Here is a 14,970-nt window from a genome sequence, read left to right on the forward strand (position 1 = left end):
CAGTTAAGATTTCAAAACATATAAGGTAAGACACATGCTTGATAAAACTAACCTACGTGCAATACATAAAGTAATTAAGGTTTGATTATACTTGACATAAATGTTGCTTACATGTTAATACATTATAATAATCATCTAAAACTGTACATGCAGCATAATAATACATATTAAACACAGTCAAAGTACAGTAGGGCTAGGAGAATCATTTTGTTTTCATTTGTGCTTTTAGATTCTGATGATTATTAAAAAAAACCAGATCATTGAGATAAGTTAAGATAAATGAGATTGTTGTGCAGTTCAGCAACGTACACAGGAGTGAGTCATCTTCAGCAGTTTGCAGGATAAGAGATTTTCTATATATAGTCAGGAGAGACCCTGTCCTACTTGGCTGCTATCCCACACTCAGACCTTTAACTGATACCCTTGTCCCACCAAAATTAGCAGTTTTCAGCATTTTTTTTATGTGGGTAAACCTGCAGATAAAGGCTGCCCTCTTTTCCACTGCCAGTCAAATTTTTTTGTTTAGATTGGGGACACAACTGCAAGGAGCAATGTCATCATGCACTTACAAAACACAAACAGACACAGTGGAGCAAGAGTGAGCTGATCCACCATGCAAACATCGAAAAACAAATCTGTTGGCTTAATACTCATGTAAGTGTCAGAGGCTCTGTGTTAGAGACTTAGATCAGTGATTATGTGTTATTAAAGTTTTCTTTTCTTTTTTTAAGCTGTGCTCCCTCTTTCAACCTCATGTGCAGTGTAACTGCAAACATTCTTGTTTAACACGCTGTCTGATTATAGTGTCTGTAATGTTATGTATGTCATGTCATGTGTCTATCTTCCTCTCTGTCACTCTATTTCAATTCTAGATTTTTTAATAGTATAAAAGAATAATATAATATATACTGTAGATAATTCATTTTTGCATTGATTTTAAGTTCAAGATAAGTTCAATACCTGTCATGCAAAGCTATGTTAAATAATCATGATCTCAACATTCAGCATTTATGTACATCACATCTACAGCAGTCATGTCCTATAATACAGCAGAAAGATGAAGAGAGTTTAGTGTAAGGAAGACTCAGCCCAGGTAACACCATGCTTTTAGTGCCCAGAGTTCCAGTGTGGATTTGGTCCTTCTCTTTTTTGGGGTCATAGTACATTTCCAGTGGTTTCCACAATATCATCACCAGAAATATTTCATTGTAGGCTGGAATGAAGCACATTTTGTAAAAACCTAGAGAGTAAAACTCTAGAAACATCTAGAAGCAACAGTGATGATGGGTGACCAAACAAGAAGGAATGGATTGAAAAGGAAAACATAAAAGCAATGTGAGTGGAGGAAATGGGTGAAAAATGAAGAGTCAAGATACTATTCCCATTTGAGAATGGTATCTTGATGTTCAGATGTCAAGGAGAGAAGTCCACAGCAAACCAAAAAATGGGGAAAAAAATAGGAATGATATCTACCATACAATGGAGTTTGTTTACCATGTCGGTTCCAAAGAATGTTTGCTTTTCAGAGAGGTGAGTTAAGTCAACAGTAGATTTGTTAATACACTTAAGCAAATCAAATGAAAACAGATGATGATAAGTGTGGAAGTTATTACACATAAAACGTTTAAGAAAAGTTGCATCAGGAAGAAAAATGGTAGAGGTTCATAGGTAGAAACAGATGCAAGATCAATAGAACTTGCCTTGTTTCCTAAACACAAATAAGGATGTCTATTGATGGTCATCTAGAGAGCTTCACTACTACTTCAACAGCCAACTCCACTATCTCTACAGCCTAAGCCATGAGTCTTCACTGACAGAACCGTCGCTCCAGGTAAGTGACTGAGTTTGCTCAAGATGGTGTAGTTAGGAATGGTCCAGGACATTGTGACAAATCATATTACCTTGCCAACAACAAACGTTTCTTCCCCCCACCAGCCCCATATTTCATATCTCAATGCTATGAGCTGTGGGTAATTCCCTCAGTCAAGGTCTGCACAAACACTGACACAGGGAAGTGTGTGTAAAGGGTTCAAAACATCTGTGAGACAGCCGTCATACACTAAATGGTTTGACAGTGGGACAGCCCTGAGGCTCTGACAGACTTTCGGCGCGTTCCTCAGAGTCTGTGAGTCCACCAGTGAGGACATTGTGTCAAGGTATTTTTACTGGGTAAAATAAACCCCTTGAAATGGAGATCCTCTCTCTTCAATCTACTGTGTTTACTCCACTACAGTACACCCTGCCAATATCCCAAAGCTGCTCCTCTGGACAACAGCCAGGCCATAATGTCCAGCACCACAGTAATCTGTAGCCAGCGTTTTACCTGACGTAGATTCAGATCAGAACTTAGATCACATCACATTATATTCTACTTTTTTTTTTTTTTTTTTCAATGTGGGTGAATGTTTTCAATGTCTGGTGGTTTACATTGTGTGCTATGTGTGATAGACTGTGAGAAAATATTCCCTCTGGGACAATAAAAGCAACTATCTATCTATAAAATGCATCTATGCTCTTCTCCGTCTGACTGAACCGACTGGTCTGCAGTGGAGGATGTGTGTTATTAGGTATAGGTATAAAGTCTTTAAATATTCCTAATAAAGCATTCACTTGAATTGATATATGATTTTTTTCTGTGGGTATTAGAGGCTGAAATAGGTTTTTTAAGAGATGGCCTCATTCACTGCAGCTCATCACTCAGTTTCACCACTGCTTCTCTAAACTGTCAGCATGATGATCTGAATGAACTGCAGGTACATACACTGACTACAGATCAGTGGCTCACGCAACCCCACATAAAAAAAACCCCCTAAAATATCACTTTAACATGTACTAAGTTCTTTTTTTCAGCATTATGTATTGGCCACTTTGCTTTAATTACATGTTGCTGGTGACGCTTTTAATTTGCTAATTTTGAATGGGGGATTTTGTACTTGTGATATAGCTTACTGTAGCTTTTTATTATTACAACATTTGACACTGTCGATCCGTTCTGACACAGCCGCTGGTCTCTGATTTTTGTTCTCGACAGACTCCAAATCTGTCTGGCTCTGACCAGGGTGCAAACGTTTGGCTGAGTCACTCTGATTTTTCCTTTTCCATCTAAATACTCTGCTCTTTCTTTAATACTATACTCTTTCACTATAGTCACTGAAGCTTTGTCCATATTGAAGAGTTTGCATCACAACTGCTAACACTGTATCAGTCACTTACAATCAAACAAACAGCAAAAATAATTTACTAACCATTCCAATGCTACACTACGCATACGATCCTCTATATGCCAGTTTTGGTCACAACAAACCTTCTCTGAACAACTTGATAATATCTGCTCCTTCACCTGTCAACCTATAGAGCAAGCAGCTTTGGTGGGACCCAAAGTTTTCAAGCTTAATGTGTGGAAACTATATTTAACAAAATATCAATCATAGCAGAGGATATTTTTCAGTTTAGAACATGTAGAGAGCATGTTTTATAGCTTAATAAAATAATATTTTTTCACACGATGCACCCCAAACTGTGTCTTACCTGTCGTAGGTTGCGGGTCACTTTGACGTCGTGCCACGCATTGTCATTGAACTTCCCCATGACAGGCTCCACGATGGCCTCAAAGGCTCCAGAACCAAGGTTGATAACAAGAGAGACAGCGCCGTCCTTCAAGGCGAGGTTGACGTAGTCAGCTGACTTGCCGGTGTGAAGGATAAGGCCATTGCGCTGCCATGTCTTGAAGGAGAGCGTGATCTCATCACTACTGCTCTGGATGGGGTTCTGGGAGAGATCGTAGCAGAAGTACTCTGAACCACGGAAAGTGGCCACATTCTCTTCCCTTGCTGTGGGGAGAGGAGAAAAAAAGACAAATGGTGTTGAGAACAGAATATTTTCAACCAGCAGAAAGAATTACAGGTTTAATTCAATTATCTCTGAAATTCTAGATCTGACAGTTTCTGAAAACAACAAGGACATTTAAAGAGTAGAGCAATTAAAACAGCAGTTTTTGGTTTTCTTTAGTATTATGCCCTTTTCACATAGGACGCGGTGTACCCCGCACACACATGGAAAACAACGTGTCCTATGTGAAAAGGGCTTCATGGTTTTCAATTAAATCCCAAAAACAAAATACCAAGCAACAAAGCTATAGCCTCTTTCAGGTCAAACCATAGCCACAAAGTTGCCTTTGCCCTGTGAGCAAGAGAAACATCTCTGCATAATGCACCATTGAGTGAGTGGGCTGAGGATTGTGCACTCTGTGAGAGGGGCTTTAAACTCTTTGGAGCCCTCCAAATTAACCCTCGAAAACTTCAAGTTTGCATTGGCCTCTGCTGTGTATTGTGAACAGGAAGTGGTCCAGGTTTGCTTCGCATTTTGTCTTTGCAATTTAATCCTTTCGTAGACAGATCTTATGCTATTGCAGTGTTGTGTTGTGGAGATTACCCATTAGCTGTGTCAGTGTCAAAAAAAAGATAAATCTGAATACAATTATTGTTTTAGGTGACATAGGTGAATTTCCCCTCGGGAATGAAATAAAGTATAATCATCTAATCAATTTACAAGGGAACATTAGATTAGATGTTGTTTTGAAAATTCTCAGGTAGGGTAAGAGTGCCATACTATTGTCATATAAATAATTATGACATATATATTTTCTACCTTCTGACACTGTAGTTTTTACCCATGATACAACTGGCTATCAATGATAAAAAAATACACTAGAATTGACTGATAACTGAGGAGGAGTGTGTCTAGGGAAAAACAAATGAGGGCAACAATTGAGCCCTGAGGTACACCACATGTCAGTGGAGCCGATCAGGCCACAAAATTGTCAAGAGAACTGAAGAAACTTAACATCTAAATCAACAGAATGAAAGAACAGCAGTACAGATCCGCATGACACAAGTCAGTTTCAGGTAAGTTCAAGTCAAATCAAAAATAACTTTCTGCTGTCAGGTACTTTGTGTGTATGCGTGTGTACATATGAATCAAGTGCATCATCCCCAAGAAGTGGTCACGCAAATCTGAAATTGAGTTTTTTTCCCCAAATTAGATAAATGATGAAAACACCTTCAAAAACATTATTGAACCAATTAAGTAGAACATTTTTTGACTATAGAAAGAAACCACACCACTAAAATAACCTTTTTGTTCATGCTTGTTCCTATGTCACAATGAAAGTGAGATGGAGATGGGGAAATTCAAGAGAGAGGAGAGGATGACATGCAGTGAAGAGCCACATCACAATCACCAGGAGAAATGATATGCAAGATGAGACAATAGGGTGTGCACCATGACAACGACTATATTGTTTTGTCCCTCACAGAGCACATCCTTCATTTGGGATCCACAAGAGTTTGGCTTTTATTTACTTCAAGTATGGAACGTAACTGACATAAACGGTCTACTTCCCTCAGCTTGATATGTAGAACTGATTATAGTGATCGCACTCTGCCTCTCTTTGCCCATCTCCCTCCTGCTCTCACTGGTTGGTGGGTCTCATATTTATTTACTACTACTACTACTACTACTACTTATTTATGTACATGTATAGTTATTCCTCTGCCTCATTGAGTAGTAATTATGCATGTCATTAGTGTATCTTAATTGGTGTAATGGAGGTGAGGCTCCTCCCTTTCCCTGCACTTTCTGAGCAACCAGGGAACTAGCGGAGCAGTGGACTGCAGCTAACCACCTCACTGAGCAGTGCTGGAAGTACTGTCACTCAACTAAAAATGAATCACTATCAAGTTTCAAGTTATTTTGTCCCATGAGTCTACCGCGTATTGTGGTAAAAACGCTTATCTGGCTTGTGCGTCAGGGCTCCAGACTAACGTTTTTGTGAGCAGTTTTAGGCAAATTACTTTGGAAATGTATTTAAAATCCTTAAGAACAGCCTCTAGCAGGACAGCGGAGTACCGGAGCAGGCTGACTTTATAGCCCAGGATGGGTGCTCAAGCGTGGGTGAGAGGAGAGAGGAGAGACGGGCAGAGGAGGAGAACCGAGTCTCGGTAAGCCTGCTGTGGAGTGTGAGACAGACGTGGAGCACCGGGACCGCTGAGGTCAGTGACACCGAGCTGCTCCAGCTGCCTCGCCTGTCTCCCGTACGGAGAAGCTTCTCACTCTGTTTGTTTTATTTTTCTCTCCATCTCCATCTTCTTTCAAATTGCTCTGCTAGTCTCTGTCGGCTCATGCGCTTAGTTGGTTGCAGTAAATCGCTCTGTATTTCCGAGGAAATGCTGGATGAGTCGACCACTAAATAATAATATCAAAATAACTACACAGATAAAATGATACATTTATCGAAAATGTGCACATAAACAAGTGTGGGTAATGTAGATTCATCCACATTAATATGAGACTCTTTAACACAAAATACTCTATACACATGTTGAATATACATATATGTTTTTTTTATGACTGGTTATATACAGAAAGAAAAATCCAATACATGATTTCATTTGCTAGTCATTTAGCAGAAATATAAAATGATAATGAATAGAACTTCTTCATGACTGCAATCATATGGCAGTGAGGACGGCGTGAGGAAATTATTATCAGCCTATAATGGTTTTAATGGCGTCCGTAAGCCATTCCATTTGGAGCCTTCATTTGATGGATGAGCTTGGATGAGTCCTGTGAGGGGTCATCCATAAAACTGTCAGAAGGAGAGGTGGTGGAGGGAAATATATATAAGCTCTATACTCTTAGCGCCAAAGGACTGAATTTGTGCTTTTTTCTCTTTTCCTTGTCCTGAGGTTCACATCACAGACGTTCGCAAGCAGCACGACACGTTCGTGAATAACACAACACTACCTTCATTAGTTCGGTAAACAACACATTTGCCAACATGGTGTGTCATTTGCGAGCTTGTCATTGTGTTGCTTGTGTACGTCTGTGTTGTACATTATGTGAACGTACCGTTTATCAGTAAGTACGTTCACTGTGTGAGTAATATACGTTTACTGAACATGATCCCTCAGCCCTGACTGACAGGGGAGCGTGCCTATGTTCCCACAGCCCTATGTTCCCTCAGCCCTATGTTCCCACAGCCCTATGTTCCCTCAGCCCTATGTTCCCTCAGCCCTATGTTCCCACTGGACTCTCTCTACCTATCTGGACTCTATCTATCTGGCCTGTCTAGCCTCTACCTGGTCTTTTTACTAAACTTAAAGCAGAAGTAAGCAATATTTTTATGTTAATATACAGTAAGTCTTAAATAGTTATATCTTCCGACAGCAATCACTTACATAGAGTGTTTGGACTGAAACACGGGTCTGTCAGTCACTCTGCTCTGCTCTGAGCCGAGGAGAAAACTTTTCTCGTATCCTACAAGTTTTATCCAATGAGGAGAGAGAACGGCATGAAGGGCTGTGTGTGTAGCCAAGGGATGCGCCTGAATGTGGTGACGTAGGGACGAGGACCAATAGATCCATGACGAGGGCGGGGGCTGCTAACTCCATCGGCTGACAAGACGTTATGGTGCGTTCAAGGCAACCCGTAACTCGTGTTTTTCCGACCTATGAAGTCATACCAGTTCGATCTGGTACGAGTTCACGGGTCGGAAGTTACGAGTGGCCGTTATAGTGACTTTCACAGGTAAAACACGTTGGAAAAACACGAGTGGGTTGCCTGGAACGCTACAAAGTCGTAAGTCGTGACTTGAAGCTGTAATTTACGGTTTCAAAAGCCTGCCTGGAACGCAGCATTAGCCAAAACGACCGGATCGCTTACTTCTGCTTTAACCAACTCCTTTCTTCATTGCCTAAACCCAACCAATGGTGGGACCAAAGGGCTGTGGGAACATAGGACCTAATTTTCAGTGACAACAAAAGTTAGAAATGTGGGAACATAAGGCTGTGGGAACATAGGAATGACCCTACTGACAGTACCTGTGCACTGTTCCCTCGTAATGAGAGTCTCTGCCACCAGATTTGCAAGTGATTCAGTGATTCACGGACGACGTAGCAGTTCCAGTGTCGGCCTGCACGCTCGCTGCTGAGCTCAACTGAACTGAGAAAAGAACAAATCAGTTCAGGAAATGATTCCGTTCGATTTTTTCACTCTATTTGTTCCCTTGAATGAAATATTTGCGAACGATACAACACTAGTTTGTTCTTGACTTAACTCTTTGCTTTTGTTTTGTATATACTCTCATTGCATTTAGTGGTTTTTGACATCTGCTTAGCATCTACATAATGTTCAATCAGTGGAATATGGAAATTTAAATGTATAACTGAAATGTCATGGGGTAGATTTATTGTCATATTGTTGGCAAACTGGAGTTAAACTCAAATGTGGTTTAAACTCAAAGCAGTTTCAACCCTTACAACTGCTCAGTATATAGATGATGAATGGCTGATAAATTAATAATACAAATTGTTTTGTTTGAATCATTAATGTTATGACAGGTCTCAGTGGGACCATGGTAATGACTATGGTCTGAACATGAATCTGCAGTGAATAAGTGGCTCATACATAATTGATTGACGATTTGATGATGATTTTCTTGCAGATCTCAGCGCGGCTGGATATGACAAATCACCGCATGGAGTTGTGAATTTATATCTCGTGTGTAGATGTACTCATGTTCAGTGAAGCCTTGCTCACAGCGGGACAGCTTGTCACGCTGCAATCTTTGGTCATTTCAGATGTCTGTTACTCTATTTTCAAAATATACAAAATCAATTACCATTTACATCTCCAAGTGTTGTTTTTTTTTTATAAATGCTACCAAAATATTATAACAGTAGATCCCAAGTGGTGCTGAGACTGTTCAAATCAAGTACTCAGTAATAATTATCATGTATAATATACAATTATGTTGAGTTTACATGGATTTTAAACAGACCATACCCAGGAATAGCATCCAATGGGTGATCTTTGTTATATTGAAGTTATATTGTAAAATTTGTAATTTGCAATGAGAATATTTATTCTATTTCTTTTTTACTGTTGGCAATAGTGGTTTTACAACGCATTGATAGTTACATTTCAGGGGAGGTACGATTGGTGCATAAAATAGACGCAAATCCAACAATATGCAAAAACCTGCCTTTTGGAAACTCCCTCTTGGCTGTGAGGATGAACCACAAAAAACATAAAACCTTTGGTCTTTGCAATCAAGTGTTGTAAAAAGAATTTTCATAATACAAAAAAAAACTTATAAAGGCAAACCTTTGCATAGGTTGCAGTTTAAAAAGGATGTTTTCCATGTCTTGTCAACAGTTATTTCTTCACTGTGGAACATGATTTCATGGCATACTTTCTTATGCTTCACTGTGGTAATATTTGGCAGTATTTGGCAATCAAGGCCCTTACACACCAGGGACATGACGAATAAAAGGCAGCATCAAAACCATTCACACTGGCAGGTGCAACGATTATAAACCACAGTTTCGCTTTGTGTCGGGTGGTTCTTCGCCTCCATGCCTTAAATCCGTTTAACACAACTACTCATTCATTATCCCTCACGTATTCAACACCTGCTGTGCCACTGTCGTCTTGTTACCAACTTTACTATATCCAACACAGCAGTTCACTATCTGATCACTGTCCTCACAGCCTTGCTGTTCGGCGTTCTTCACCAAAACTGCAACATTACAGGAACACAAACTAGGTGTATATCACAGAATTTGTCTCTACGACGATAATGTGTCTTTATTTGTAAGAAACTTACTTGTATCTCTACATCAAACTATACAACTTCTTAACAACTCCATGAATTTGAATTTGACTCTGCCCCTATGGGTGGAAAGTTGGAAGAATACAGAAAATGCATCACTTTCCTAAGATGACCAAGGCAACTATATCTCTTAGAGCTGTCATCTATCAGTGCCCTCATTAAATCTCATTAGCATTATAAACATCCTTCAATCACAATTTCAGGAGCTTGGTAGAAAGCCCATAAAGTTTCTAATTGCAATTTTCCTGGTCCAGGAGTTCATAATTTCAGCTATGTGCTAAATGTTTTGTCTCTAATGCATACTGGTTCAAGAGGGGAAGAGAACAGGAACGGGAGAGTTGGGAAAAGGGGACAAAGTAGAACAGCATGGATGCCCTTGACTGCACACCATGCAGGTGGTGGAATCAAAGGAAGATGAAAAGACATCTTTAAGGTTCATTGGGCCAGTGTCATACCACTTATCCACCAAGATCGACCTAGAACTGGTTTCTAAATGGTTCAACTTGTGAACCTTTTAAGAGTTTGCTTTTCCATGAGCTTCCAAGTGACTGTTAAGACTCTTAAGTATGTAATGTCAACCAAATTTGCTTAGGTGTTTCCAGATATGTGAACATTGTCATACTGGGAGGGGAATGTTAGCAGCTCACTGCCCAGCTAACTGTGATATCCAGTCAGAAGGATAAGGTAGACATCTCAGTAGAAAATATTGTGTCTGCAGCTTTTGGTTAATGTACTGTTGGCTCTGTGTCTGTGGTGATTTAATGCCTAATACAAATTCCTTTTGGAAAATGAAATCCTGTCCAAGTTGAATTATATTTGTTGTTGTTCATTAGTTTGAGAAGATGAAGCTGATTAGATGTACAATTTACAAAACAGTCTAACACCAGCTCTGCCTGTGAGCTTCTGTACAAATCCGCCAACACATTTCAACAGAAATAAATTAATGAAAATGAACAGAGGCAGTGTGCTTCATATTACATTTTGTTAGAGTTTATGTAGCTATCACAGGATATTAAGTGTATTGCATTCTACAGTCTGTCTATGTTGTTTTACCTACTGTCTTGTCTACAAAGATTTGAATTCAAGTTAATTTGTCACAGTACAGTCAGGTACAGTGTTGTGCCTGAATGCGTTCAATGAACGATCATTCATGAACTCGTTCATATTTTGGCCAAACGTGAACTGAAGGTATGTATTTCCGCTTGATGAACGTTATTGTGGACGGCGTTTGTGAACAACGCTCTCTAAAAGCATGACTTCGTTCAGGAGTGTGCCAGATTTCCATAGAGCCTTCTGGGCAAAAACCCAGCTAAAACACACTGTAAACAGGCGTTAATATGTAGCGGAAAAACCACCCAATCTGGCAACACCTATCAGCTGTTTGGATCAGCGGCGCATGGAAGAGGTGGAGTGATACAGCGTGTCGCGGAGCCTGTCTATGTGGAGGAGTACTGACCCAGTTGGTTAGTAAAGATAAACGGGGGTTAGAGAGGGAAGTCTAAGTAATTTGACATATTTGAGAATTTTAATACGTAGTAACGCAATAGTTAGTTTTCCTGGTAATTACTTTCATCACGTTGTAACTCAGTTTTTGGAGGAAGTAAAGTAGTAACTGCAACTAATAGCCTACTAGTTAAAACTAAAATAATTGCTGTCTGTGGTTCGATATGGACTGAGGCAATAATTTTGAAAAAATAATAGCTTGTAGCAATATATTGAAAAAAGAACTATGAACTAGTTCATTTTAAAATTTGTGAACTGAACTTTGAACTAGTTCATCTAGAAAGTGAACTTTCCCAACACTTGGTACAGATGTAATGAAGTGGAACCTGAGCCGAGCTGCTGATATCAGGAACTACGTGGCTGTACATTGTAAAAACTAATCTGATTCCTGGTCCAGCTCATGTTAGTTTTTACAAACTTGCAATTATTGCATTTTATATGGTCTTGTAGGATCATAACCCAGTCCTTGAACAAGAACAAGTGGTTCTTGGCTCTAGACCAGCGTAGTATTGGCGCTACCCTGGAACCAGTTTCCCTGGCCACGGAGCAATTCTTAGTCTACGGAAATATGAAAAAACTGGTTCCAACTTTGGCAGTGACTCCAACCCAGAACGGCCTTGGAAGAAAAGGGGTATCAGTCAAGTGTACATACTGTACTGTACCTGACACTGAAGTTTGTGCTTTTGACACATCTACAGGAAGCAGACAAGTGAGCCACTCAGACAACTGACAGCATGGTGAGACACAACGAGCTGATTTTACCACCGTTCAACCAGCACAGATCTGAAGCTTGTATGACATTTGTCATTTCCCATGAAGAAAACAATCAACAATTAGCCGTCAGGCTTTTGTACTGTTTTTTAACTTTTAAAATGACTGACAAATATGTAGGAGGGAATGCAGAGAGGAGAATTTCTCTCTGTTCAGATAAATCTGATCTTGTACTCAGCACAGTTTAGTGTGGGAGTCTGGTAGTGTATGTAAAGAACATCCTATGATATTTTTTTTTTCTATAGAGTCTTTTGTTGGGCCAGTTAGTATCTGAAGAGTGGTTTTGAGGCTCAGAGTGAGCTGCTCTGCTGTCACCATCTTGGCAGTGTCTGACTCCACCCCTAACTCCCCACTAGACGTGGAACTGAGGCTTTGGTTTGTGCTGGTGTGTGGCAACTCATCACCTGTAACTAAAACAGTCCACCTCTTTGCTTTCTCATAACTTTAAGTTTAAATAGAATACAAATCAGTCTCACCAGAAAAAATGTGTTTATGCGATAGCATAATTCAATGGGGTTGCATATTTTTAGAGTAGCTATATTTCCGTTGCAAAAAAGTCACATCTTTGTACAAGTTAAAAAATGTTGCAAGTTTACCCAAAATATACAAAGTGAGAATAGTCTGTTAGAGGAATCTTTTTCATCAAATTACATGCTTTATCAGCTCCTGCAGTTTTTGCAAGTTCACACAATTTTAGAAAATTCCCACAATTTCATTCCATAAAACTGATGAATCGGCTATTCCATCGTGTTTTTTTTTAGGAAAACCCGCTACATAGTCAAGGTTTTTTGCCCACAAAATCCCTCCAAAAGATCTGCGTTTTTGTGGAAGGACTGACAAATAGGTGAGTTATATTAACAGTCAGTTGTGAAGGAGGAAAATAGCTGTAGAGACCAAAACTGTTTTCTTTTCTTGAACAAAAGGCCATGCAGTGAACAATATGGAGAAAAATCTCAGAGAGACTGTTGTCGTGAGAGCCCATACGAAGAACCAAGAAGCATGTGACAAGATGAGAAAATATAGGTTTAGTCTACAAAAGGCAGCTTTGTATTGGATAAAATTGATGTAGATCAATGCAGTTATGTGGGTCCTTCAGTGCATGCGCGCGCACACACAACACACACACACACACACACACACACACACACACACACACACACACACACACACACACACACACACACACACACACACACACACACACACACACACACACACACACACACACACACACACACACACACACACACACACACACACACACACACACACACACACACACACACACACACACAGGGAGAGAGAGCTAGGCAAGGACACACAAAAAGAAGTTATTTCACACCCCAGTGGGTGCATTATGATCTCACACCTAGTAAATGATGATAGCCTCTGGTGCTCAGATGGTGAAAAAGAAGCCACCAAGCAGAAGATGAAGAGAATTACTGGAAGCAGCAAATTAAGCCTATGATGTCAGAGTAGATATACATATAAAAAAAATCTATATCTTTAATGCACAGTTTTCTGTAATCTATTTGAAACATATAAAACGTTACATTTATTTTTCACCTTGGTTTCTGTTGCTGTCATGCTTTCCCATGTTTCTTGCTGCACCTTATTGGATGTTGTCTGTGTAGTGGACATCCCTGGTCTGGCCTCAGACACGGGCTATTCATAACATCAAAGCTTATGGACCCTATAGGCCTCTCTTACTACTTTGTACCGAACAAGACAAACAAAAAGATCCCTATCCCTAAAACGGACCAGCTATTAGCACACCACAGAGATATGACCAAAAGGTAAGAAGAAATGTTATTAGTATCGGGGAAGAACAGTTTTAAGGTATCAGACTGACATAAATTGTTATACCTTATAAAGTTATAAAAGTTAAATACTGTATCTGTAAGTTTTTGTCAGTTTTATGGACGTGGCTGTGTCTTGTTAATAAGGACATTATATTTACTGTACTGACATCAGTTATAATATTGCAGCATCTTAAACATGTACAGATGTGTATGGAAATGTAACTTTTGCCTTAGGAATTAAAGGTTGAATTTTTTGCAAGTGTGGTCGCTTTTCCTCTGTTTTGCTGACCCTCCTCCTGGTCATGTGTATTTGTTTTTCACAAAGCCGGCGAGAAACCAATCCATGGAGCAGTGGATAACATCATACGTGTTACAATGTGTATATTTGTTTAGTCTTATCTGTCATAAACAAGAGATTGCTGGTTACAGGGTGCGTTTGTTTCACGGTGCGCAGCGACGAGAGCTGGGACACAGGTCAGAGGCGCTGTTCTTGCAAGGTCGGTTTTCGGCCAAGAGACGCTACGTGGAAGGCAGAGAGCCTCCATTCTCCCTGTAAGAAGTTACAAGTCACAATTACTTTTAAGCTGTTTAATTAAAGCAGAAGTAAGTGATATATTTGTGTTAATATAAGTCTTAAATAGTTATATCTTCCGACAGCAATCACTTACATAGAGTGTTTGGTCTGAAACACGGGTCTCTCAGTCACTCTGCTCTGCTCTGAGCCGAGGAGAAAACATTTATCGTATCCTACAGTTTTTATCCAATGAGGAGAGAGAACGGCATGCAGGGCTGTGTGTGCAGCCAAGGAACGCCGTGAATGTGGTGACGTAGGGACGAGGACTGTTATGGTGCGTTCAAGGAAACTCGTATTTTTCCGACCGTGAAGTGGTACCAGTTCGATCTGGTACGAGTTCACCGGTCGGAAGTTACGAGTGGCCGTTATAGTGACTTTCACCAGTAAAACAGGTCGGAAAAACACAGGTGGGTTGCCTGGAAAGCTACAAAGTCGTAAGTTGTGACTTGAAGCTGTAAGTTACGATTTCAAAAGCCTGCCTGGAACGCAGCATTAGCGAAAACGACCGGACCACTTACTTCTGCTTTAAGGTAAAAGCAAATTACATTTATTTATCACATCTGTGTGAGGTCTGGTAAGTTTGAGAAATCTGAGACATAATGTCATTATGACATTTCACAAAGCTGTGAAATTCAACAAATGGACGC

At 39.9% G+C, this 14,970-nt stretch overlaps 1 protein-coding gene across 1 annotated transcript in view; it reads right to left on the bottom strand.

The window, feature by feature from the left end:
* Positions 1-14,970, bottom strand: part of nrxn3a (neurexin 3a) — a gene marked incomplete at both ends in the record, with an annotated part of 114,389 nt that overhangs the window by 57,456 nt on the left and 41,963 nt on the right. Inside the window, 1 exon segment of the mRNA XM_083997719.1 lies at positions 3,529-3,830. Within this exon segment, the coding sequence (XP_083853845.1) occupies positions 3,529-3,830 (302 nt within the window).

This window comes from Trachurus trachurus, assembly GCF_905171665.1.
Source record: "Trachurus trachurus genome assembly, chromosome: 22".
NCBI classification, from domain to species: Eukaryota; Metazoa; Chordata; class Actinopteri; order Carangiformes; family Carangidae; genus Trachurus; species Trachurus trachurus.